Raw genomic sequence first — 26,354 nt, 5'->3', positions numbered from 1 at the left:
GCAATAGCTTATAAAAACTGACACTCAGGAAGGCCCCTTAGCTCTGCACTGCTGTAAGCAGACACCAGGGGAAAGGCAAGAAGCAGCAGGTCAAATCCACCCATTCCAAGAGGAGGGTAAAGCAGTGGTTCCCAGCCTTTTCACTGGTGCAGCCCCCCAATCTCTTCCCCAAACCATTTGTGGACTCCCATCAAAGCCAATTCCAGCTGCGACGGACACTTCATTCAATGGAAAAGGAAACCACCGCAGAGATTTTTCGACAGCCATTTAATTTAAAAATCATAATTGTAACTTTGCAATTTATTTAAGACTCATTTTCTATGATCACTTTTCTTTTTCTTTTATTTTTTCCACAGACTTCTTGCAATACCCTGGCAGGCCCCCATGGCTCCGGGCACCCTAGGCTCGGAACCATGGCAGTAAAGGAGAGAGAGTGCAGTGTTGTGGTTAAGGCACAGGGCTAGGACTCAGAACATCAGGGAGGCATCCCTGGCTCTGCCACCAGTTCACTTGTCATCTTGGGAAACCCTTCTTCCCCCAGTGGGCCTCAGTTACCCCGTCTGTGAAATGGGAATGACAGCTGGTGCTGAAAAGGCTTCATCTGTTAGATTTGTGGCCCTGGTGGCTGGTTTTTAAAACACAAAACCTGAAAGGACAAGCTGATCCTCCCCCAACCCCCCCCGGCAACAGCCACTATTTGGACTACGCTGCCTACAGCCCACCTTCGCTGCTCTGAAGTCAGGATGCTAAATTCAGAGTGTGTCTGAGTGGCAGTGGACTAGACTGGTAATTTGACTGGCTTTGCTGCAGGGGAATCTAATGAGACCAGGATTTGCTACACCAAGAGACTCCAAATAGGTATATGTCACTCAGCTCCGGGGATTCCCTTGGGTTTGGTGCGCGTGTGCGGGGGAACTTGCCGGAGCAGCCTGATGAAAGAGGAAGTGTGTGATGCACCCCTCCCACAAGCCACCTCTTCCACTCACTCTCTTTGTGGTTCGGGCAGAGGGCTCTTGGCAGAACCGATTCCAGTGCAGGCGACCAGGACCCCACACCCCTCCTGCTGCTCTGACGGCCAAGCAGGCAGCCACAGGCCTCCTGAGATGAGACCTCTGGGCCTCGACCGCAGCAGTGAAGCCACATTGCACAGAGGCAGCGCAAACGCTTCCATTACCAGGTACAGGGAGGACACTCGATTAAAGCTTCAGGAGTGGATGGATCCCAAGTGGGAGCTACTGGCTGGGAGGAGGAACAAGGACAGTCCCAACCTTCCATTACTGGAAGCAACACTACTGCTCCAGGGATCTCCACCGGTTGGCCCATTAGGGCATGCATAAGCTGCACACAGCATGGACTAGCTGCATCTCAGCACACTCCCACCTCTGGTTAGCAGCTGGTAACGCCGTCCATTGGCCAGCCTGAAATGAGTGCTACAGGCTCAGGCCAGGCCCCAGCAGGAAGGCATCCGCCCCACTGAAACCACCACTGCTCAGAGGTGCCTGGTGTGGGGATTCCAGGAGGGGTGGGCCCACCAGCCATGTGCTCCTGCCCAGCCCAGGCTCCACCCCCCTACTCATGCCACTCCCTCTCCCTGACCCTGCTCCGCCCCCAACCACCACTTCTGGTGAGTGCAGGGCAGCGCCCCCACTTCAAAGTGGCGCAGCCTAGAGCTCTGCAGGCTCGGAAGCTTGTGCTCTCGGGTCGCGCCACTCCGGGGAAGAGGAAATGACACTGAGTGCGGGAGGAGGGGCTGATGCTGGGGAGTGCACATGATCCCCTGGGCACCTCCACATGTCACCTTGCCACTACTGTTTGCAGCTTATGCGCCAGGCCCAGCACAAGGCCAGGACAGGACGGGTCCCGAAGAGGGACCTGCCCCCTCCATGCTAGAGCTGGGCGGCTGGGTTTGTCCATCTTCTGCAACTGGAGAGTGGATGTTCCTTGACAAGGCCACACTGTGGCAAATTTCCTGGCCTGTGGGGGTGGGGAGGACATCGGAGCCAGCTTCGACAAGGAACGTTTTTAGGGCCTAGCCAGATCCAGGAAAGTCGAAGGAAAAGCTCCCAATTCCTTCCGTGGGCTTTACTTTGGCATCTGCGTGGACGGAGTTTAGGCTGAAACTGCCCAAGCCCCCAAAGGACTCCAGGACACAATCCTGCTACCTCTATTTATCAACACTTTGCGGTTACACGAGTGTGGAAGAGGAGGACATGTGCTGGAGGCTGGTTGGGGTTCTCCACCCCATTGCAGGGGCTGCCCTTCGCTCTGGCAGGCCCTTGGCAAAGCTGCTGTTGCCCAGGGTTTGCTCTGCCATCTGATTAAAAGCCAACTCAAGAAATATTGTCCCAAGTGAAGCCAGGAGAGGCTGAACCTGGGCTCAGCTGCTTCTCCCTCTAGCAAGGGCCCAGCACAGAGCTGCTGTGTTAGCACGCCCTGCAAACACAGCCTGAGAGTTAGTGGAGTTTTTGCAGAGCCACCAAGCATGCAGGAAAGGGAACTGGGCATCCAAGGCCATGAAGACAGCTTTGAAAACCTCAGCCTGCAGTGTTACCTGCTAGGGCCCACAGCATGGCAGTCCCAAAAAGTCATCAGCCCTTGTAAAGAAAAAAAAAATAAAATAAAAAGAGCATGGCAGATTGCTAGCAATCTGTTCCTGGCTGCAGCCACCTCGGTTCAGGTTCCCAGATGGGTAAGCTAAAGACTGAGGAATGAGTGAGAAACTGCACGCAGCTAGCACGGAGCAGGGGTGCTGGGCTCTGATTATTGAATCAGCAAGCGGCCTCTGCCCTGCTGGGGGGATGCATGTGTACATCCTGGACCACCAACCGGAGTAATCAGTTCTTGCAATCAAGGCTGGCGCCCTGGGATACAGCGCACTAATGAACGGAAGGAAAGGGAGTGGCGAGATGGGCTTTTCTGAGCAGAGATGGGGGTAGGGTGGGGTGGTGGGGGACGGGGAGACAGGTGGGCTAGTGAGCAGTGTGCGGAATTGCATTATGCTGATTGGGTAGTTTTCTAATCACTTTAAATTGCCATTGAGCTGAATGTCAGATTTTAAAATTTGTCTAATTCCATGGGCACTGGAGTAACTCTCCACTCCCGTTTCTGGAAATCAGCCGCGTTATGCCAGGGGCATGTTTGGTCCAGAAACCAATCAGGCATGCTGAAAAGCAGCTTTTCCACAGCTCTCCTGGCTTTGCAGGACAATGGCTCCCAAGGGTGGGCTGGGGATGCCTGCATCATTTCCTCCCTCCTAGGGAGTGTGTTTTGCAAGGGGGAGAGGGACGAGGAATCCTCCACGCCTTCAGAGCAGCGACAGGCAACTCAGGCTAGTGAGTGGGTCACATAAGTGGCCCTCAGGAATAGAGTCTCCTGGGACAGGGTAGTTTTGCTAACTTCACCTGTGTACCTAGAATTTGAAGCCTGTGCCGACTGAACAGCAGCAGCGCTTTGATTGGCTGCAGCGGGATTAGTGTTTGCTGTTCGCAGGTCTCAGAAACACTGCTCCATAGTGCTCCACAGGGAGAGAGACTCGCTCATGGCACTAAGCTGACAGAGATGAAAATGACCCCTTGCTTGGTGGGCGTGTGGCAGGGGCACTACAACCTATCTGAGTCTTGCTCCCAACCCAGCTACATGCATACGGTTCTGGAGGTCGCACTGGCGCTTATGTTCTCAGTGGCGCCCCACAGGAAAAGAGCGAGTCCATGCTTCATGGCCACTGCAGTACAGCCGGGGCTCCTGGCTCAGCAACAGGGGCCCAGCCGCTTGTCTGTCCGTCTGTAAAGTGGAGCAACACTGAAGCAGCTCTTAACGGGCACCATGGCCAGTTGGCACTCGGATGGAAAAAGGCCTGTGAGGTTACTCGTTCTCAATCAGGGGGTACAAGTACCCCTAGAGGTAGGCAGAGCTCTTCCCGAGGGCACCTTAACTCAGTGTTTCTCAGCCTGTCATATGAATTAAAAAATTGGTCTTATTTTATATCCATTCGATTTTTTTCTTGATCCTTTTTACACAATCGTAAGTACGATCACAAGTGTTTTACCTGTGAGCAATTTCTTCCAACCAGGCAGTTACAATTAAGTTGCTTAAACAAATGTGTGGCAATGGTGGAAAAAAAAATGTGTCTGAAAATTGTAGGTCCCGGGGGTATTTTTTTTATTTATTTATGTTGAAAAAGGGGTATTTTATAAAATAAAAAAAGGTTGAGAAACACTGTCTTAGGTCGCATCTAACCCTTCCCACCTTAAGCAAGGCCGGGACACTCCCTACAAGCACAGACTAGTTTTAAAAGGCTCCATCATTCCCTCTGGAGGCTAAGGCTACCCTGCAGCAGCGTTCCCTGTAAGCTCAGAGCCTGGGTGGCCAGGCAGGAGAGATTCAGGTGCTGCCCAGATGACTCACAGAGCGCACACAGTCAGCACAATGTGTTGCTACACCTCATCTGACTGTCCACAGACATTTGGACACTCCAGGCACTTCCCTGGAGCAGTGCTGTTCCAGTACGTCCCTCACCTTGGAAAAGAGGGACGATCCTTTCCCCACTTCCTGCTCCTCTGCTATGAGTGACATCAGCTGCTGCCGTTCCAGGACAATGTGCATGGCCGTGTCCCCGTCCTCATCTTCTGCATTGACGTCACTACCTTCATGTACCAGCAGCTGCACCAAATCTGTGTGCCCCTGAGCAACTGCCAGGTGCAGGGGAGTCTGGTCCCGGTTGTTCCTGAGGTTGACGTCACAGCGACCCTTGATGGAGAGAGAAAATGCTAAGCAAGGAAACAGGAGAATCCCAGGAACACCCCTGTTGAACATCACTTGTGTAGCACAAGGAGAAGACCTGGATTATCACTTCCCCCAATGGTGGTGTAGGGGGCCCCAAACCGAGCCTGCACTTCACCCTGGTGCAAATGCTGACAGTCAGGCAATGCAGTAACTATTGCAAAGGAGCAAGCACATGGGACAATCCAAAAGTAACTTTCCTCCTTGCTGCTAAGGATCCAGCAGTGACAGCTAGTAAGTTACTTGATGCCTGCAAACTGAAGGCCTGGATCAAATCCAGACAAGTCACGGACCAGCTCCTAAACTCTACAAAGCCAGATTGATTCCTTCTTGGTCTTTTGCTTTGGTTTCCCTCAAGTGCTCAAATTGCTGAAGAAGCAATAGGAAAAATCCCTCTCTAATGCCAGGAGACAGGACACAGCAAACATGCCGCGAGCCTCTCCTGAAAGGGTGCCCTGTTAGAAGGCTCAGCGGTCATTTTGCCAGCACTGGGTCTGCAGAGCACAGTGCTGGTGACGAACCAGAATGCACTTCAAATTGAAGCTGGGCTAGCAATGGGAACAATACCAGACATCATAAAACCCCGAGACTTTGCATTGCACAGCGCTTCCTAGGGAGTGCTGTGGCAACAAACACTGGCTCATAGAAGTCACTGTTTCCCTGTGAGGCAGAGGTGCCACCCTTACAGAGGGAGAACCGAGGCACAAGAGTCTGTAACAAACGCCAGGAGTCCGGAACTTCAGCCACCGCTGTCTCCAAGTCGGAATGAGATCCCAGGGGTGAAACCCAGCCACCCAAAAATCAAGGCAAAACTTCACTTTCCTTCCGGACTTCCCGTCCCCTACTCTCACCACTCGAGAACACTGTCTCCAGGGGCAGGAAGAGTCCCTTGGAGTAACAGCTCCTCATCACCTTTCATCCACTCCTCAGTCACCTTTCTGATTCCCAGCCCCACCTCCTGGACTCTGCTCGCGTCCTTTCAAGCTCACACCCCGAGATCTAGCCAGGACTTGAAACATGAACTTGGCACTTCATGCAAGTGATTTACCTCTCGGATCAAAATTTCTGCTACCTCCAGGTGGTTATTGAGGGCGGCGAGATGCAGGGCGGTGAAGCCATCTTCCTTTTTAGCATCAACCAACTGCCGGGCTCTCGCCAGAATCTTCTTTATGGCTCTGAGATGTTAAAGAGAATAAAGGAGAGGCCAGAGAGTTACTTGCCAGCTAGGAGGCTGATGCACAAGAGATGGGACTGTCTCCTCTGCTGAGCAGTGATGAATGCTCCTAATGATCTAACGGGTGGCATCAAGAGTCGGCAGGGAGATCCGGTAAGCTCCATCCCTCCTGCAGAGCGAATGAGGACCGAGGTACATGCAGGGCAGGTCTCACTCAGGCTGTTCAGTGCTGGAGGGGCAGCCGTGCTAATCTGATGAAGTGAGTCTGTGCTCACGAAAGCTCATGCTCAAAACTCTTCTGTTAGTCTATAAGGTGCCACAGGACCCTTCAGGCTGTTTAGTCACTGTTTGCAGTGCCCCATCCTCTGCAGCTCCTCACTATTTGTGCGTCCTCCACCAGCCCTTACACCGAAGGGGGACACCAAGGGCCAAATTTTCTGCTGTTGTAAATTCAGCACCGCTCTATGGACTGTAACAGAGCTGCTGCTATTGACACCAGTGGAGAATTTACCCCCAAATCTTTTCCCTCTTTTGGGCATTTAAAGATCAGTGCAGAATTATCCACCTGATACACAGCTTGGAAGCCACCTGTGTCTGAAGAGTTGTTTGGATCAGAGAGTCTTATAGTGACAAACAAAATGTCTCTTGTAATAAACCTTAAATAAGGTAAAAATCACCGCAATGAAAATATTTCATCTGCCTTATTCTGTGTATCTTACCTATATGGGTAATGTGCACAGCCACCAGCTTCCAAGTTTCCTATGGGTGCTCAAGACCAGCCCTCCCATAGGCCACACCCCACACTGCCTCTCACCTCTACTTCTCCCCACAGGGCTCCACTCCGTCTCCTCTTTCCCCTTGGCACGCCTGTCCCCACTCCCGTTCTCCCTGAATTTGACAACCTCTTGAGGTCCCTTCCTGTACTAGTGTTCTATGATTTTAAAGTGGAACCAGACATAAGACTCTGCTGTACTCCACAAGGCTAAATGAACAGATGTATTGGAGGAGGGACAGCAGGGAGGAGCAGAAAAGCAACTGCTCAAGATACAGCTCTGTGCTTGCACTGCTGATAATCACTGATCTTCGGCGTAATGATTGTGATGATCTCAGCCTTGTCGTCCCTGGCCAGGAAGCCATTTCTGGAAGAGAATTCTCTCTCAGATGCAGGACCGTAGTGGTTTGAGATGGGAAAAGGGTATGAGAAGCCCTGAGTACACTTCTCTTTGCAAGGGCAGAATCAGTCCCCAATATCAGATGCTGCAAACGGGTTATGGAGAAGGAAAAGGGAATTCCTCCGGATATTGGCAGTGGGTCTGGACAAAAAGAGGTAGCCAAGTTCTGCTGTGAGGGGCATTTCTTTGCTGTCCATTTTGATGTCCTCTGTCTCACTCCTTTCCTTGGACAGCTTTTCATCCCCAGTATCCTCTTTACTGGCCCCTTTCACCAACCGTGGTTGCTGTGTCTGATTCATGGCCACCAGGGCAGGGAACTCACAGTGACCAGTGCATAGGTTGGAGCTGTCAGGTTTACGCAGCATGTCCTCAGCCCATGCCGGGACGCCCCATCCCCTGTGGGCTTCCCAGTAATGCCCACCATGGCCTGATCACACTAAGAGCTCCCCTTCACTTACAGCTGGTTGCCCTTCAGAGCAGCATGGTGCAGCAGGTTGAAGCCTTGGCGATTTGGGACTGTGAAATCGATGTTGGGTACCTCAGTGAGGATCTCGATGATGCTTTTCAAATCGGTGGTGATGGCGTAGTGCAGGGGGGTGTCATCAAACGAGTCCTACAGTAGACACAGCAGATAACAGGTGACTTCAGAGAGATTCCACTAGAACAAATCATCCCTGAAAGGACTGGCTTGAAACCAGTCCAGGCAAAACCACCATGTGTCACCACCTCCTAATGGTAGTTGGATGGCCTACGTGAAATAGACAGAAAGAGCCGCCCCTGCCATTGGCCAGCCTTGAGGCTGACAACCTTGATGAGAGCTGCAGGAGGAAAGCCAATGGGCCTGCCAGAGAGCGGTCTTTCATTTCACTCCTAGAAGGAGTCCTTACGCATCAAGGCCGAGGCGCACCGAGCGGGGAGAGGAACATGTTTGTGTAGCCGGAGCTCAGACCGTGCCTGAGCTGGGGACAGAGAGGCTTTCAGTCTCCTGGGCTGCCTAACCCTGATTTCATCCCTCCCCCCACAAAAGAAAACAACTTCCTCAGTCTGTAAAGGCTAGTTACAGACCAGGCCAGTGGGCCTAGAACTGGGACTGGCCCTGTGACTCCACTGCTGCTCTCCCAAGTTCCTTTATTCCACAGTTTAATTTTTCAATCTTGCCGGCCCCTGATAGAGGGAACGGGAAGAGGCATCACCGGAGCCTTCAGATGCAGCACAGTTAACAGGTCGCTCCTTGACAGAACAGCAGAAGGTTAAAGGGCAGTGGCAGAGCTGTGGGGAGTGTGTATGTGTGGGACCAAGTGTGTGCGGTGGTGAGGGAGGGACTCAGAACTAGAACATCAGGGTGGCTGCAAGATTTTGGCAGAAGCCAGCATAGCACCTTGCCTGCACAATGCTCAGCACTGGAGGGCACGGCTTTCAGGATCCACTGTCACCCAAAACCACTAAGCAGCACAAATATCTTCAATGAAACGAGGGGTGAAAAGAACCTACTGGGAGGTTGACATCGCAGTTGTGTTCACAAAGGATCTGCACAATCTCCGTGTAGCCTTTGCTGACTGCGACGTATAAGGCGGTGCACTTGGTATTGTTCAACAGGTCTGCGTTGGCTCCTTGGCTGACAAGCACACGGACCACCTCAGCTTGATTCCTGGTTTTAAAAAAGCACGACAAAAAACTGATCAGATGCCACGGTCTAACGATGCAGCCTCTCTCTCTGTCTGCAACGATTAGACCTGGTACGCCACAAGTACTTTGGCTCCTGCGTCAGCCTTCCCTGTAAACTGAGCACTTGGTCGACCGCCCAGGAGAGATTCAGGTACTGCCCAGCTGATTAGCAGAGCCGTCTGCAGGAGTCAACAGCATGTGCTTCTATTAGTGGTGCACATCTTTGCATACTTGGCTGCATGCAACAAAATTTATTCTGCCCACGGATGGAAAAAAATTAGAGGAAACACTGCCCTGCATCCCTTTCTTTTCCCACTAAAAAATCCTCACTAAAACACCAGGCTTTGCTCCCTGTTGGCGGAGTGTAAATTTGGAGTAACCTCTGTTGACTTTGATGAAGTTCCTTTGGATTTCCACCAGGGTGACAGAACAGAATTCAGCCTTCTGTCCCTCTAGACTGTACACCGCCACTTAAAAAAGGGCCTAAAAATGTAGTCACCTTTTTCCTTTCACACACCCAAATCCCATTAGCCTCCACTTCCTCCTAAGATGGTCATATCATGGAGAATTCACCTCCCTATAGAGACTGGGGCTTTGTGAAAACCAGCCCTGGAGTTTGAGGGCCACATCCCTCAGCTAGTGTATACCAGTGCAGCTCCATGAATGGGGGCCTTTCCCTTCTCTGTGGCACTGGTTCACATCCAGCTCTGCTGAGTTGCACCAGCTGAGCATCTGGCTCTTGGCACTGAGCATCAGTGAGGTCACATTGTAAGCAGGGAGAAAAAGCTCCTACCCGAAAGCTGCATAATGGAGCGCTGCATCCCCTTCTTCATCCCTTAGGTCGATGTTGGCGTGAGCCTGGAGTAAGATCTTCACAACCTCCACCTGGCCCAGGTGGGCAGCGACTTGCAGCGCAGTTCTGCCCTGGTTCTTTACATCAACCTGCAATAAGAGAAGGACCAGGCGTGCAACAGTTTAGGAAAGGACTCTCTGTGCACTCACGCACTGTCCCTGCTCTCAGACACTGGTACATTAATACTCAGTATAAACTGATGGGAAAGACGATTTCTTGTATTTCGCAGCACCCACACAGCTCCATGCAGGATCTGGGCCCAGGCCACAGAGCTGAGTGGGTTTGGGGAGGTACTTGGCTGGAAGTTGAAACCAGACAAATTCAGATTGAAAAATCAGCAGAAATTCCGGTGGCACCTTATAGACTAACAGATTTTTTGGAGCATCAGCTTTCGTGGGCAAAGAACAACTTCGTCAGATGCATGTGACATTGCATCTGATGAAGCTGGCCTTTGCCCACAAAAGCTTTTGCTCCAAAAAATCCGTTAGGTTATGAGGTGCCACGGGACTTGTCATTGATGTTGTGGATACAGACTAACATGGCAACCCCTCTGATACTTGTCACCATGCAAATTCAGATTGAAAAAACACAAGTTTTTGCCAGTGAGTGTAATTAGCCATTGGAACTATTTCCCAAGGGCCATGTGGATTCTCTGTCACTGACAGTTTTTAAATCAAGATGGAAAGTTTTTTCTAAAAAGATCCCTGGCAGGAATTATTTTAGGAAGCTCCATGGCTTGTGTGAGACAGGAGGTGAGACTAGATGAATTACAATGGTCCTTTCTGTCCTTGGATTCCACAAATCAAAAAATTCACTGTGCCCTTCCAAAAATCTGATGCCTCCCCAGTGGGATCCTCTGTTCTAGGGGTCAGGAGCAGGGTGGCCCACAAGTTCGTTGCATGCAACAGATCTATGTCCCACTGCCCTGACGCTAGTGTTCCCTGTAAGATGAGCACTTAGTCGGCCGCCCACACTTCAGGTGCTGCCCAGCTGATCAGCAGAGCATCCACAGCCACCCACGGCGGGCGCATGTACTTCTCTGGGTGGTGCACATCCAGGCACGCTTTGGTGCACACAAAATGCATCCTGCACATGGAGAAGAAGCAGCGAGGGAACGCTGCCTAACACCACTTTAAATGGACACTGCACAGCACCACTAGCTGTACAAGCCACAATACAACAGAGCCTCTGCCCCAATCAGCGCCTCAGCTCTTCAGACCCCAGGGCGAAAGAGCAGTGTTTGCTGCCACAAAAAAAAAGGACTGGATCAGGTACAGACCAGGATGCACATCAAGAACTCCTCCGTGTCTAATCCCAGATCTTGTGCCCATTCCCACGGCAAACAGGGGCGGTTCTTAACTTCTCTGCCAATAGCTACAATAGCCAACAATACGTCCCTCCCCGGCAGGGGCAGGACACTAGCTAATGTTCACACAAGCCTGAGACAGAAGCACCTAGTACTCCCAGTCACACAGATGTACTGTCAGGCAGCCTGGCAGGCCAATCGCAGGGCCAGGCTGCTGCTATGGGATTTAAGGATAAAGCAGCTGAAGAACATAGACCCTGTTCAAGGCCACAGCAGGAGGGCAGGGATGTTAATGACACCTATAAATGGCAACAGGGAAAGAGAGTGAGGGGCTCTGGCAAAGGCTATGACAAGGAACACAAGGTTGTTTTTTTCCCTGCAGCTGAGCATATAGAAAGCAGCCGTTTGCACAGGGTTTCCTTCTCGGGTTTATGGCAGTGCTGATAACACTACACTGGACACCACTGCAGCCCCCTTATGTAAAGGGGGTACCACTGGCAGACAGAGCACACCCATGGAGCTGCTCACCCCTGGACGGTTATAAATAGCCAGAACAAATTGCTCTGGGTGGTCAGGAGGTAGCAGGTCTATTCCTGACCTAATCATAACACTTGGCACTTTCCCATTTCAGATTAGACACCAGGGCTCGGCTGCTCCTTTTACGGACCTTCCTTCCCCACCTCTACTAACTTTGCATATAACGAACGGGAACGATTATCCAGCAGCAAATCACTGAGTCTGACTCTGAATCTCGGCTTCCTTATGGTCCTCTCAGAACAGATCCTGGTGTTCACTAATGTTCCATCAATCTGTTCCTGCCCACCATGCTGTCCTGGCTTCAGTAGGATTTGTGGTCCACTCCCAGCTGCTTCCAAGGACACCACACAACGGCACCCTGCTCTCTAGTTCTCTTGATTGTGCAACTCTCCTCTACACCCAGGAGGCCAGTCCTCTCCCCTTTGCAGCTCTGGGAGCCAGATGGAGGAGAGCTGGGCTTAACAGAACAGTGTCCATTGCTCAGAAACGCAGCTAGCATGGTACCTCCACCCTGGACAAAGCGTGTATAGTTCCTATACTGCCCTGGGGATCAGTACACTCTTCCTCCTTTGGCTCTCTACTCACAGCTCTGGTCTGCAAGGGCATTTGAGGACAGATGCCTTTACTCGTGCAGAGACCTGCAGCTTTTAATGCAATAGCTAGGACCTTGGGCCATCTGCCAGTGTCTGAATAGGTGGCTCCATAGACTACTCAGCTGCAAACTCTAGGGGGATCTTTTTTGCCTGGCTGGAGCAGAAAGACCACCATGGTGTTTTAATCCTGAATATGCTTAATGAATCCAGTAAATGTCCAGGCCACAAGGCAATGTGGGTGTGCAGATATGTAAGCAGAAAGGAAAAGATTAGTTAGAAGCAATCTGGCTATTTATTAATTTTGGGTTTGGTGGGGGGCTTCTCAGGCTGGCTAATGTATCCCACTGCATACTAACTTCTCAACTGAATCCCAGGGAAATAATTCTCTGTGCTTTAGCACTTTCTTGGTATATTTTAATCTTCTGTTTGGTAATAAATTATTTTTTTAAAGCAGTGATTTGATTCGTGTGCCCTAGTGTGTCTGTGTATATCCATGCCCAAGACTGAAAGGTCAGCTATCAGACTGCAGCTTAATTTCTTTCTTTTGCTTTCAAGTGTTCTCCTAAGGGACAGAGAAGACCTTGGGGTTGCCCAGAGGGAGACATCCCAAGTGTGTCTTCCAGAGTTTTAAAAGTTGTTCTTTTCCCCACCCTCACTTGTGTGGTGGCAGCTATCTTTCAGGGTCAGGGAACGTGTGACTTTGGGATGCTTTTAAAGCAGAGCCCTTAAAGGCAAGGTATTTTTAAGGTCTCCCATGGGCCTCCACCTTCTGCACTCAAAAGCCGTGTCTACACGTGCACGCTACTTCAAAGTAGCGGCACTAACTTCGAAATAGCGCCCGTCACGGCTACACGCGTCGGGCGCTATTTCGAAGTTAACTTCAACGTTAGGCGGCGAGACATCGAAGTCGCTAACCTCATGAGGGGATTGGAATAGCGCCCTACTTCGACGTTCAACGTCGAAGTAGGGACCGTGTAGTCATTGCGCGTCCCGCAACTTCGAAATAGTGGGGTCCGCCATGGCGGCCATCAGCTGAGGGGTTGAGAGACGCTCTCTCTCCAGCCCCTGCGGGGCTCTATGGTCTCCGTGGGCAGCAGCCCTTAGCCCAGGGCTTCTGGCTGCTGCTGCTGCAGCTGGGGATCCATGCTGCAGGCACAGGGTCTGCAACCAGTTGTCGGCTCTGTGGATCTTGTGTTGTTTAGTGCAACTGTGTCTGGGAGGGGCCCTTTAAGGGAGCGGCTTGCTGTTGAGTCCGCCCTGTGACTCTGTCTGCAGCTGTGCCTGGCACTCTTATTTCGATGTGTGCTACTTTGGCGTGTAGACGTTCCCTCGCAGCACCTATTTCGATGTGGTGCTGCGCAACGTCAAAGTTGAACATCGACGTTGCCAGCCCTGGAGGACGTGTAGACGTTATTCATCAAAATAGCCTATTCATTGAAATAAGCTACTTCGATGTAGGCTTCACGTGTAGACGTAGCCAAAGTGTGTTAGAGTGGGGATTAGCCCTGACACCTCACAATGGGGACACTGAGAAATGAAGAGCCTTGGTAAGGTGATTGAGGTCAGACTAGAACCCAGGACTTCCCAGTCCAGTGCTCTAACCCCTAGACCACAGGTCTATAACCTGTAACTCTGGAGCCGTGTGCAGCTCTTTAAGGACTCCTTTGTGGCTCCCAATGCTATAATTGCAAAATAAAATAAGACAAACCCACCTGATAATTTTCAATAAACAGTGAACACCTAAAAGCCCAAAAATGAACAACGCATATCTAAATAGCAAATTATATGGGATCTCGAGATGTTGGATAACTCCCCCCAGTGTCCTCCAGGGGGGAGAGAAGGTTCATGAATGAAAGTCAGGAAGACAGTGGTACAAACACACATATAAAGGGTGAGGAAATAGAATATATAAAAAGTTTGTGAATGTCCTGCAGTAAACATGGATTGCACCACAAATCATTGTGCGTGCACTGTTCTGACAATAGGGGTTACAGAAAGTCTGGTTTGATGTTATTTATTAAAGGCCATCTCGTGTTCACATGCATTGTGGCTCTTGAATTATTGAGCGTTTTACCGATTTGGGGAAAAAATGGCTCTTCTTGCTGTTTTGGTTGCTGACCCCTGTGCTAGACCAGGCTGCCCCAGTACAATGCCTTCTGAGTTAATGTGATATATTCTGGGATTGGAGCCAGCGGTCTGATCCCACCAGATCTGATCTCTACTGAATTCCAACCCACCAGAACATAGCAGGCTGCCAGGGTCTGCACCTCCAGCCATGTTGCCTGGCTGGTGGGAGATTCATGTGAAGCAGGTCTGCCACTGAAAGACATGTTGGTGGCTGTTAGAAATCAGGCTGCCTATGTGAATGTGAAAGAGTGGATACAGGAAAGGAGACAGCCGTATTCACACTGATGGGTCTGTTAGGATAAACAGACTTCAGAGCACAAGGGAGCTTTCCCATGCTAGATCAGTCAGGCTCCCTGCTCATACTTAACCTGTGCAAAAGTGCCCTGCTATGACATGGCTGTTATCCTGATGAGTTTCTGTGATAATGCCTGAATGCAACTCTCACACTTCAACCTCCCCATCCCTGGGTGAAGGGTTCAGTTTAGGGACCCCCTGCTGGGCAGGGGAGGAAATTGAGGCCCACTAAAGATGCCTAAGATACCATAGCAACTCATCTATCAATGCCCAGTCCCCTGCTCTCATCATTGGAAAGCGCGTCCTCTCCAGCTGCAGTAAGACAGGGAAATTCTGCATGCTGGAGTCCCATAGTCCTGCAAGGGGCAGCCGAGGCAAGCTCTACAACTGCCAGGATTTAGGCTCCCAAGGAAGCTTAGGGGCTTGGCTGCTATGCACTGGAGTTTTTACTACGCCAGGGCTTCTCTCATGTGCAGTGTGGACTCAGCCCCACAGTCTGAAGTGGAAAAAGTACCCAAAAAGTTATTTGAGTAAAAGGTCAGCTGCTGCGGGGCATGTACTTAAGTGCGGGTCACCAGTGTCCCTCTGGAAAAGTACACGTGGCCAGGTCACATCTTGATTGTACCCTGGTATCCAGAAGTGAAAGCAGCTGCAGTTTTACTCAAGTAACTTGGAGACTATATAGATATTCAAATTTAACTTTCAGCATTAATTATCAGTTAAAGCAAAACAAGTCACTAGTTGTTACTTCCTTACAGTAGGTTTAGCAGCCCCATCTCCCCATCTGCTTCACACTTCGACAATAAAAGACGCCTTGACCAGGGAGAGTTTCTCTGAGACTTGCCTTGTCTGGGTATTTCTGAACCAGGTCCTCGACTTTAGCAGCATTGCCGTGTGCTGCCTCAGTGACCAAGCGCCCGGGATGATCTGACTCTGTCTTCTGGGACAGCAGTTTCTCTAGGATGGAGATCAAAGTGCCTGTGTGGGAATGAGAAACACAGCGGCAATGAGCACGTGTGTGAGAAACCACACAGCCCCAGCGACTGGTCCATATAAAAAGCTTTGCAAACCTCTTTCTTTGTTACCTTCAGCTAACTGGCATCGTCCTTTAAGCCAATCAGCAGAGGAGATACTTCTAACTCCAGAGATTCCAGGTGCAACACCCACAGAAGACCCCACCTAAGGTCTTTACATCTGGGCAAGCAATTACAGGAATGGGAATTACCGGCAGAAGGAAAGGAGACCGCAAAGGCTCGTGCCCCAAAGGAAAATCCTGTCCACAGGGTTCCCGATTTGATTTTTGCTTAATGCACTTCCCTGGTGTCTGATGGGGGTTACATTGGAGAGAGGACTAAGTCACAGAATTTGGATCTAGACTTGCACTCCCTCCAAAGTCCAACAGGATTTAAATCACATTCCTACACAAAGCCAAAATCTTCACTCAAGATCTTCTTTCACACTAACTTTGTTTGGGTAAGTGATTTAGGGCTGATCTATACTGCAAAACAGATTAACAAATCTTCCCCTTTCCCACCCAACCCTTTTGTCCCCTCAAACATTGAGCCAGGCTAGAGAAGCTTTTTGAATAGATTAGCAGAACAAAATACAGTAGGGTCTCAACATTTGCAGGGGTTCTGTGTTGAGAACCCCCGCCAATGTTGAATTTTGCAAATATGGCAGCCCTAGCTGCTGGCACTCCTGCCCAGAGCCCCAGGAGCAGTGGCAGCTGCCTGCACTCAGTGCCCTAGGGGAAGCGGACGCTCAGGGATGCTTGAGAATGATTGAATTTGCAAACCTTAGGTTCACAAACATTGAGACCCTACTGTACAAAAACCAAAGCTCCAATTCTGAAACCCACACAAGCTGGGCCTACTAATCTTCTGTGCCTCCACAGCACCTTACATGGAAGGATCTGATGACACATTAAAAACCATCAATGAATTAAACCTTCCCACTCCCTGCAAAGTAGGAAAGCATTGTTACACCCATGCTATGGACTGGGAAACTGAGGCATACTGAGGTTATGCCATTTACCCATTGCCAAAATAGCAAGCCTACAGCGGAGCCAGAAAAAGATCCCAGGAGTCCTAACTCCCAATCCTGTGGCTTGACTTTGCAGCCAGCAGTGCTCTCCCAGTTTGGTTAAAATGGATTTTTGGGACTCTGCTTGGAGAAGGATGATGTAGCGATTAGTGAGTTAGTTAAAGTCTAAGGAATTCTTAAGGGGAATTCTACTATTATGCTAAGGAAATAGGGGATTATTTTTCAGCCCTGGCCCAAACTGGATCACATCTCTTTCCTTGCTCGCTCACTTTTGGATTCCTTGGTGTTCTCTGTTGTCATGAGGTTTGCATCCTCATCTCTCTGGTAGGCTGTGAGACAAGCTGGGTTAAAGGTCCAGGACTGCCCTCCAACACACACTCTTAAGTCTCCATCCCCGAACACCTTGATCACCTTTCCAATGTGCCCTAGTGCCTGCAATGGGAAGAGAGGGTTTGTTTTTTTGTTTTTTGTTTTGTTTTTTAAAAGAAAGCAACACATTTCCTGCTTTTCAAAATGGTGGTGGTGCTCCTAAGGGTGGATTCCCAGGCAGCACTGCTAGCATGTGAAAAGATGCAATCAGTGAGACACTACAGATGGCAACTCCCACTTCAAGGATACATAAGTGTTCTCAACAGCTTCTTATCTATTTGTATACAAAACTGATGCTGTCTTCATGTACTGGGGAAAGAGGTTCTCCACGATGCAATGCAAACATCTGGAGAGGAAGCCAGTGAAACAATCAATCCTGGCTTATGGAACCACAAAAGGCAGACAAAGCTGGCATTTTGCTGCTTTTGGAGCACCCTGCACTCTGCTCTTTAGCCCCAGGAATTTGACCAGAGGAGAGAGTTTCCCCATGTGCAATGGCTTGTCCTTAACCCTTGAGAATCAGTGAACAAACAGAGGGAGACATTAAAGCTGTTTGCTTTAAAATTAAATTTTAACTCCCTGGCAACCGCTGCCCTTGGTAGGTGCTGCCGCCTGCTCCCATTCACCCCTATTTTCCAAATGCTGCTGTGGAGCCACGTGGCTGATGACCAGATACACTAAGCAACATTCTTTCTGAGATCCATTAGCACGCCCTTGGGTCTCCATGCACTGGCCAGCAGGGGTTGCTGAGGAGCAAAGAGGCTGGCATAGCCAGACGCTACCTTTTTAAAATGGATTAGAATGGGGTGGGCAAATTTTTTGACCTGAGGGTCACAATGGAATAGGCAAACTGTAGGTCAGGCCACAAATGCTGATTGGCCCAACCTCCCAGTGGTGGATTTGCCACTGGGCCAAAAGGAGTGTGCATGAGGTCACCCTCCAATTGGGCAGCCCCAGAAAAATGGGCACCCTTGTGCCACCATCAGGGTTCCAACCAGGGCAAACCTCTGACCCTGCTTCCTGGTTGGAACACCAGGCAGCGCAGGGCAACCCCTGACCGCGCTCCTCGGTGGGAGGCTGAGGGCCAGATGCAAAGGGCCGATGGGCCAGACGCAGCCCACGGGCCATCGTTTGCCCACCCTGGATTAGCAATAGCAAGTTACTAGATTGTCGTGGAACGGGAGTGCACTCACAGGTGCCATTTCATCTGTCCACTCCCCATGACCAGCTTGGAACCGCTTCACTGTTTCCATATCATCTATCACACGGACAACATCACCAACCCAAAAGGTGTTGAGCTAAAAGAAAAAGAAAGTCATATGCTTTTAGGGGATGAAACAAACAAACAAAAAAGGCATAAAAAAAAGCAAAATCCCAGCCCAAAACCAATCCCGTCAAGCACTAACCTTTGCAAAATCATCGATCGTGTTGTTTTAAAAAGGCCACATGCAGGTTTAAGCACAGCAAATGGTTTGGGGGCAGCAAAATTTGCTTTTGCAGCCACCCACAAATGACTTTCTGTGCATGAATATCAGTTTGCACAGAGAACACCCCCAGGCAGCTCCCTTTCCTTGCCTGATGCAGCACTCAGTGTCAGCAACATAATTAATACTGATTCTGGAGATAACTGCTTGCTACTCCCACCAGAAACGAGAAGTCAAATATCACCCATTTCCTTCCTGAGGTAGGCACTCTTGCTTTATGGGAGGGGTGTGCAAAGCCGAGGGCAGACCCCCTCAGGAGGGAGGGCTTAAAATTTCATAAGGGCAGGCACAGCACGATCGGCTGCTGGGAGTCAGGCCCATCCATCTCATTAAAAGCACTGAAATCGGTTATTGTTTTTATGTCTGTGTTTCACATTGATATACCGATTAATAAGTTTTTACATTCTACAGACTGATTTGCTTATACATGTGCCAAAAGGTTCCCTCCCCATATGAACATAACCAAAATTTCCATTGGTTTGGATTAAATCAGACAGGTTGGAGGGGAGGAGGAGAGAACCCTTCTCATTGCAGGGATGAAATTTTGGGCCTGGCGTAAAATTTGCTCACTCCTGCTCTGTGGGAAGGGAGCAATTTGCCCCTCTATGCCCAACACCCACACACCTAAGTTTACGTTTAAACCCATCCATGTCCCAAGATGCAATTTCCGTTCAGGACATAAAAGACTTGTGTCTATCTGAGTTCAGGTGCAGACGGAAAGGAAAGCCAGAAGCAACCCAAGAATGTGGCAAAGAAGTGTGCAAAGCCAAGAAAGCAAGAGGAAGGAAAGGGCCTCTTACAATTTATCAGGTGCTTACTAAGGGTCAGGACTTACTGATGAAACCAGGAGGTGCTAAGACCAGCAGCCTAGACTAGACACAAAGGCACAGCAACTGTTTGGGGAAGAGAGAAGGGGCTGAAGATGACGAGGACCAGAAGGAATTGCGGAGGATGAGCAAGAGGTTAACATGCCTGCGTGGCACTCAGACAAGTGCAAGAAAGCAGGTGGCCACCCTGGGACACCCAGTTCATACAGACCCTCATTCGGGTTAGGCTCAGCAGCTTCTCCTGGGCTGTTTGCGCATCTGGAAGGGGGTTAATTTTAATTAAAAAGAAAAAACCCCAATAGCCATCCCTGGGTCCTGTCTGCTTACACCAGCTCCCCACTACTCAGACCCACAAAGGGACCTTGGATTCCTAAGGAGCAGATTGCTACAAGGGATGAACAGAGAGTTCAATAACTGCAGCAGCTCAGGAAACGGAGATGCACTTCAGAGCGGCTACTGCTCCTTTCCCCATGAATAAAGGCTCAGTGTCCTGATTTGTTCACAGCAGAGGCCTGCATGCTGTGATAGCAGCATAGGCAGTGGTCCGGCCTAGGAAAGGCAACAAGTTGGTCCTAGAGAAAGTACCCAGATATCAGAGTTACTGATTAGGTGCACCTGACTGAACACACCACATGGCATTGCTCTTGTTTCCTGATTGGAAGTGCCTGGAAGCAGCACTAATGCAAGCAAATATCAAATCAATGCCACTTCTCAGGCACACGACTCTGAAAGCATCTCCTGGGAGACAAGGATGCCAGAAAAACTCTTATCACAAAGAGGGTCAAAGAAACCGACACAAAAAGGGGCACCAGAGCAGCATTAGCAAGTGAGTTTTAAATAAAGAACTCATGTGAGCAGGAAATTCCCCCTCACTGCTCACTCAAATCTCGATTCAAGGAAAGCACTTCGGTCTGTGATTAATCAACTTCGTGGATAGGGGCCCCCAGACCTCGTGATTAGAAATCAGTCAAACACAGGGTTGTGCTATACAGCTACACTTCACACACACTGATAAAAAACATCCACTGGCCTCATACCCAACAGGCTAATGAGCAGATTGCAAAAAACCTGATGTGCCCTTGATAGGCCCTTCCTCAAGCAACATCCCCACTGAAGTCAAAGCGGCCATGCAAGGAGCAGGGAGTTACGCAACAGGATTTAATATAATCAGCCGTTGACCCCAAATAAGACCAAAACAAAACAAGGCAGAGGGGGAAATTACTGATGAGAAAATGGACAGATGGATGGATCATGGAAAAAGGTAAGGTTTAAAGGTGAGCTACAGAGGGTCTCCTTGAAATTGGGTTTATTTATTTCCTGCTTGACTTTTTTTTACAACTATCTGCCATATCATATCTGGTCTTTTCTGGTGCTTATTTCACTAGGAGGGTGGTGACACACTGGAATGCAGTACCCAGAGAGGTGATGAAATCTTCATCCCTACCTAGAGGTTTTAAAGTCCCAGCTTGACAAAGTCCTGGCTGGGATGGTTTGGTTGGGGTTGATCCTGCTTTGGGCAGGGGGCTGGACTAGATGACCTCCTGAGGTCCCTTCCAGCCCTAGGAGCCTATGATTCTGTTCTAGGATTTTGGTTGCCTCCGAGTATGGTTTATTGTGAATATACTTTGACTGAAAGGGCTGGAAGGAGCGATACACTTTGTCTAAAACTTTAACTGGACATTGGAGTTAAATATAAAAACAAACCAACAACTGGCCTTCCCAGCCAAGGCTTGAAATATTCTAACTAGAATTCCCTTCCCCACCCCAAATCGGTCAGCTTTCTCTTTTCCACATCAGTTCACTAACTGCCCAGTTGCCAGAGTCACCCAAGGGCAGAAGAGATTTTAAGTTCTGACACAAGCTGGACCCAGACCAAAACCTTTCTAGGCCTTTAAAAACAAAACTGAACATGACACACCCGCCGCCCACACTCATATCCAATTCCCCACCTGTTTTTTGCCAATCAACTGTAAGGGCAAATGTGAAGCAGCAAAGAGAAGGTGCTCACCACATGTGACTGGGAGAGATACACAGCTCCAGCCACATGACTAATGTAGCTTGAACAGAGGTACCTTAGATCTCATTACCATGGTGTCCATGCTGTGAGGAGTTGACAGAAGAAACTCGCCCATGGACTCCCCCTATTGTTTATTCTTGGCCCGTACCAGAGTCAATGGGAGCAGTCAATGTTTGATTTAGAGGGTGTTCACTAGACTCGCAAAATTGACCCCCAGGAGATTGATCTCCACAGCGTGGATCTCCTGGTAAGTGTAGACAAGACCTACATTTTAAGCCATTAAAGGCCTAATGGGGACAACTGGCATCAGAAGTTTGGCTCCCATTAGCTCCTATAGGAGCAGGCTCTAGTTACGAGATTTTTGCCTCTTAATGACTTTTCAGGTTAGTTACTGTCAGAGTCCAAATTATTTAAGTAAATGCAACCCTCATATTAATTGTATTCCTTTCATCCACAATGTTTTTTGTTGGAAAAATCTGTGCAGGTGGTTTAAAGAGTCACATTGCAAAGGAGAAAAAACCAACCTGATGCTCACATGCATGAGGGAGGCATAGGTAGTATCCTTCTAGAGAAGCTGGGCATTAAAAAAAAATATCACATCCTTCTGACTACCAGCTTCCACTGCTTCTAAAGGCCTCACAAGCCTCTAGAGCTAGAAATCAAGGATTTAGTGCATTGCAATATCCATTCTTAGCTTCGAGAATTGAAAAGAAATTAAATCTGCCCCTACTCTCTCCAGTCTAGCAGCATTCTTTTGGCACTTATCCAAGACTAATTATGTCACATCCTAGAGGACCACCGTCATTGTCATTCTGCAGACAGCTGTTCTTCCCAGTTTCACACATTAGCACTCACCTTTGTCAGCGCTCCGGGGTGGAAAGTCCAACGGGTTTCACTGTTGAACTGGACTCGGACATCCCCTCGGTCAGTGATTCTGTGCACGGTCCCTGTCTGGCCAATGAACTTTAAATATGGAAAGAGGAGAAAGAAATAATTCCCATTGCTTTAGGGAGAGGCAGGCAGACAGGCTCTCCAGGGAACAAAAAACTGCCTAAAATTAGCTATTGTCTCCAGCCCAATTCTCATGCGAGTATTGCTGCCAATGCTTCTCCATGACCGAAGGAAAATCCTTCTTAGGACGTTCAAAGGGGCCCAGCGCTCCTGGCCACTGCTACTGTGGCGGCAGCTGGAGCGCTGGCTCACCTGGAATTCCCAGAATGCCTGAGCTGCACGTTGGGTGCTCCGCGTGGCTCTGACAGCTGGATGGGGTGGGGAATGTACCACAACCTGGGCAGCATTGGGGATGGGCTGTCCCTGCTCCACTCCTTCCAGAGACACAGAGTCCCCCACCCCATATCTTGCCCGAGAGCTCACAGTAGTTGTTGGCCCCACTGCCTGAATCTACTGTCTGAACTTCTTTAGAGCACAACAGATGACAGTAGATTGGTTACTGCTCCAAGAGCAAAGATTAAAAGAACCAGCTTAGTGCCAGGAGGAGCATATGGCTAGGGAAATCTCAGCCACATATAACAATACGTCTTACGTGGGGAACTGCACATAACCGTCACTTGCCCTAATGCACATTACAGCAGAGCTGAGGAGGGAATGGAGTCCTGCCCTCAAGGACCTGACCCATTGCTCACTGCAAATCAACAGAAGCTTCCGCAGGGACTTCCAGGCTTTGGATCAAGCGCTTAGCATCCACGGATGAGGCACGGGAAAGATCTTGCAATACAGATTTATAGACAACTAACTATCATCATCTGACTCCAGCGTTCTGGCACTAGTGCTGTACTATATATTTAGAAGAGATGACCTAGGTTACACACACCCAGTTTCTGGGAATTCTTTGGCCACAGTGACCAGTTATTTCTCTAACGGCAGCAGTGAGCACAAAGAACCGTACCTCAGCCATTTTAGGGTTCCAGCCACCATGGCCCTCTTGCATCTCTCGTAAGATGTCAATGTCCAGCAGGCATCTCACTTTGTCCCCGTGCTGGAAGGGGTGCCTCTCTGTGCTTTCCTTCCTCTGCAGCTCAGCAGGCTTTCCTGAACAGAAGAACACCCCCACCACCCGCCACCCCACACACAGAGTAAAACCTTTGCATTTGCTGCTCCTGTCTCAATGAAGGATGTCCCAGATGGCGACTGGGATGCCATTACGGGAGAAAGTCCTGCTCGTTTTCCTTAGGCGCACGTGGACGTGCACACAAGGGATAGCAGTCTATGGGACTATTTTTATGAACCAATTGGACAGCATTTGGACAACACTGGATGATATTACAAGCCACAGAGAGGGCAGCTCTTGCAAGGGCATATTGGTCCCTCACAGTAAAAAAGGAAGCTATGCAAAAGAGGTGCCCCCAGTGATACCAGATTAACATCTCCCCCACCTGCTCCTTGGCAGATATGGGCTGGTTGAAGACTAGACCCCTCCAAAGAGAAGAGCAGATCTTGTGAATGCACATCTCACTTGTGTTTGCTGCCAAGATGGACTCCCTACCCAGCCCTTTCATTCCCTGATGCTTGGACCACAGCCTGATGGACAGCTCTTAGTCAGGAGGGGTAGGAATGGTGTCCCTGGCCTCTGCTCGTCAGAGGCTGGAAATGGAGGACAGAAGAGGGATCACTTTGATGATTACCTGTTCTGGTCACTCCCTCCGGGGCATCTGGCACTGGCCATTGTCAGAAGACATGATACTGGGCTAATGGACCTTGGTCTGACCCAGTGTGGCCATTCTTGTTATGCTCTTACGATCCTACCCCCAGCAAAGCCAGTGGTAACCTTTCCATTGACTTCAAAGGGAGCAGGATTGAGCTCTGAATGCCTGGATTAAATGTACCTCAGTGGTCCTGGGGAAAGCTCTGAGGCTCCAGACCTTCTTCTGTGTTAATTCCTTCATTCATTTCCCTAGAACCTTAGAAGTCGAGACGGGCTGAGGCAAAGTGTCAAACTTGACATCACCTGTCACCAAGGCAACATTCCGGTCTTCCCAGGTAGGGACGGGACATCCCAGCCACAGCTGGTTGGAGGGTGAGTTAGGTTAAAGTTGAGGGATGGGGGTGGGTTGGCTCTCTCCCAGCTGCCACAGGTTCCTGCCATGCTTGACTTGTGGACTTACGGAGGGCACATCTATACTACCAGAAGATCAATGTGCTGGTGGTTGATCTTCCTGGGTTTGATGTGGTGCGCCTAGTGGGGCCAGGCTTCATCGAACAATCAGGTCACCGCTATCAACCTCAGTATTGATGTCAGTTGCAAGCTTCTCCCATCGACCTCCTGCAGGGGCAGCTGGTGCCAAAAAATCAATTAAAGATACGTCAACTCCCAACTATACAATTCTTGTAGCTGGAGTTTGGTTCCTTAAATTGATTTTTTTCACCCTAGCTGGGCTGAGTAGTGCTAAATAGGTACCTGACTGGCTTTGCAGCTTGCAAGGAACTTAGCTTGGGGACTACGTACCCAACTAACCCTAACTTTTCGACCCCTGTTATTGTTTAAATGGCACGTGTCACGTGGGAACTGTATGCTTCCAGCTGTTCAATCATCTCTGCCAAATCAGGGTGGGCTTTGGTGAGACGTGCTCAGGAACGTTTGACCAGAACACTGTGTTACAACACGTATCTAAGTCAGCATGCCACGTACCGAGTCTCGGGAGATGCTCTTTGTAGTAAAAGCCCCCAGATGCTTCCACAATGCATTTCAAGTCCACCTTCCCCTTGTGACCAACACGGTAAACATTCGTTGTGCCGTCGGACCACGTGACACTGGCCACGCTTCGGCCAGTCTCCACATCCCAGCCACGAATATCCACCACTTTCCCGGTTTTACCTTCACCACCTGATAGAAAACAAAAATAGGAACTAACTAAATAGGAACCACACTCCCATGGAGCCTTAATACACAGACATTCACCCGCCACTGAACTGTGTTCATTGTCTGATGAGAGGATGGATGACAAAACCAGAGCAACAGTGACTAATAACGTCTATGGTCCTCTGGAGATGTTAGTTAATTGATTCACTGTGAAGGGCAATAACTAGTTTCTCTATTTTATGGATAAGAAAACAGGCAAAAAAAAAGCCTCTGTGATCTGTTCAAGGCTACAACAGGAATCACTTTTGCAGCAATAATTGGATGTTTCTAGCCCTCAATTCTATATTCAGACTACATCTCTCCCTATTTGTTAGTTTAGGTCAAGACATGTGAGCATCTTTCTTGAGAAATAGTTACCAGAATCTCTCACACTAGCCCAGTGAGAATGGATGGGAGATTGGCATTGGGTTGTTAAAGCTCATCTTAAGAATGGATTTTGGGTTTAGTTCTGGATCTGTAGAGGGACTTATGTCAGCAGAATGTATTTAGCCTGGACATGGGGGCCAAGACCTCTAAGTTATGGAAAAAGCGTACCATGGCATATTCTTAAAGGATTCCAAACAACTAAGGCTTTGGTTTTCAGCCTCGTTATTTTAAAGAGTATGTTTTCTGTGGCATTTTAACTCTGAATAAATAAAAAGAGAGAGAAAGTGGGGCCAAAGCAAATTAATGCACTTGTCAGTCCTCCAATAATATGATGCCGCAGAACAGTGGGCACAAAGCCACCACCTGGGGGTGAGGAAGGAGGGAGAGACTGTGGCAGGGAGTTTTCTGCATGTGAGGGATTGGGTAGGATTTCTTTCTGCAAGACAACAGGCTGACTCTACAAAACCAATGCAAAGACCAACTCCTTGCTTGTGGGCATCCTGCTGGTTGCATGTAGTAGACACCCTTCCCCTCCCCATCTACCCCTTCTTTTGGGAAAGGAGGGGGAATTAGGAGAATTTACAAGTATCCTGGCACCTTTACGTTCGTCCACCTTGAGGCTTTGCAATCTGAGTTCAAGCTGCAAAGGGCGCCGTGTGAGCGCAACTTTACTGTTAATTAGGGAAAATGAGCTTCCCAGTCTCAGCTGGCTCAAAGAATGATTACATAAGCCTCAGTCAATGCTGGTCAGGACTGCCACGCACAAGCATGGATGGGCAAAAGCCACATTCTATTAGAGGATCCTTTAAAAAGCCACTTCTCTGACTCCTAGTAACAAAGAAGTAGCTGTGTTAGTCTGTATTCTAACAAA

General features: G+C 49.4%; 1 protein-coding gene across 7 annotated transcripts in view; it reads right to left on the bottom strand.

Moving 5' to 3' along the window:
- MIB2 (MIB E3 ubiquitin protein ligase 2) overlaps positions 1–26,354 on the bottom strand; it is a 112,507-nt gene that overhangs the window by 12,365 nt on the left and 73,788 nt on the right. For all 7 annotated transcript variants that reach the window (XM_074975555.1, XM_074975551.1, XM_074975550.1 and 4 more), the window contains 11 exons: positions 24,887–25,081; positions 23,147–23,289; positions 22,096–22,203; positions 18,106–18,210; positions 16,813–16,975; positions 15,345–15,478; positions 9,584–9,732; positions 8,617–8,773; positions 7,584–7,738; positions 5,828–5,954; positions 4,516–4,746 (listed from right to left, as the gene is read on the bottom strand). In XM_074975555.1, coding sequence (XP_074831656.1) covers positions 4,516–4,746; positions 5,828–5,954; positions 7,584–7,738; positions 8,617–8,773; positions 9,584–9,732; positions 15,345–15,478; positions 16,813–16,975; positions 18,106–18,210; positions 22,096–22,203; positions 23,147–23,289; positions 24,887–25,081 — 1,667 coding nt within the window. The remainder of the gene's footprint in view (positions 1–4,515; positions 4,747–5,827; positions 5,955–7,583; positions 7,739–8,616; positions 8,774–9,583; positions 9,733–15,344; positions 15,479–16,812; positions 16,976–18,105; positions 18,211–22,095; positions 22,204–23,146; positions 23,290–24,886; positions 25,082–26,354) is intronic.

This window comes from Carettochelys insculpta, chromosome 23 (genome assembly GCF_033958435.1).
Source record: "Carettochelys insculpta isolate YL-2023 chromosome 23, ASM3395843v1, whole genome shotgun sequence".
NCBI classification, from domain to species: domain Eukaryota; kingdom Metazoa; phylum Chordata; order Testudines; family Carettochelyidae; genus Carettochelys; species Carettochelys insculpta.
The sequence above is the reverse complement of the archived record's forward strand: the minus strand, read 5'-3'. Positions and strand labels throughout refer to the sequence as shown.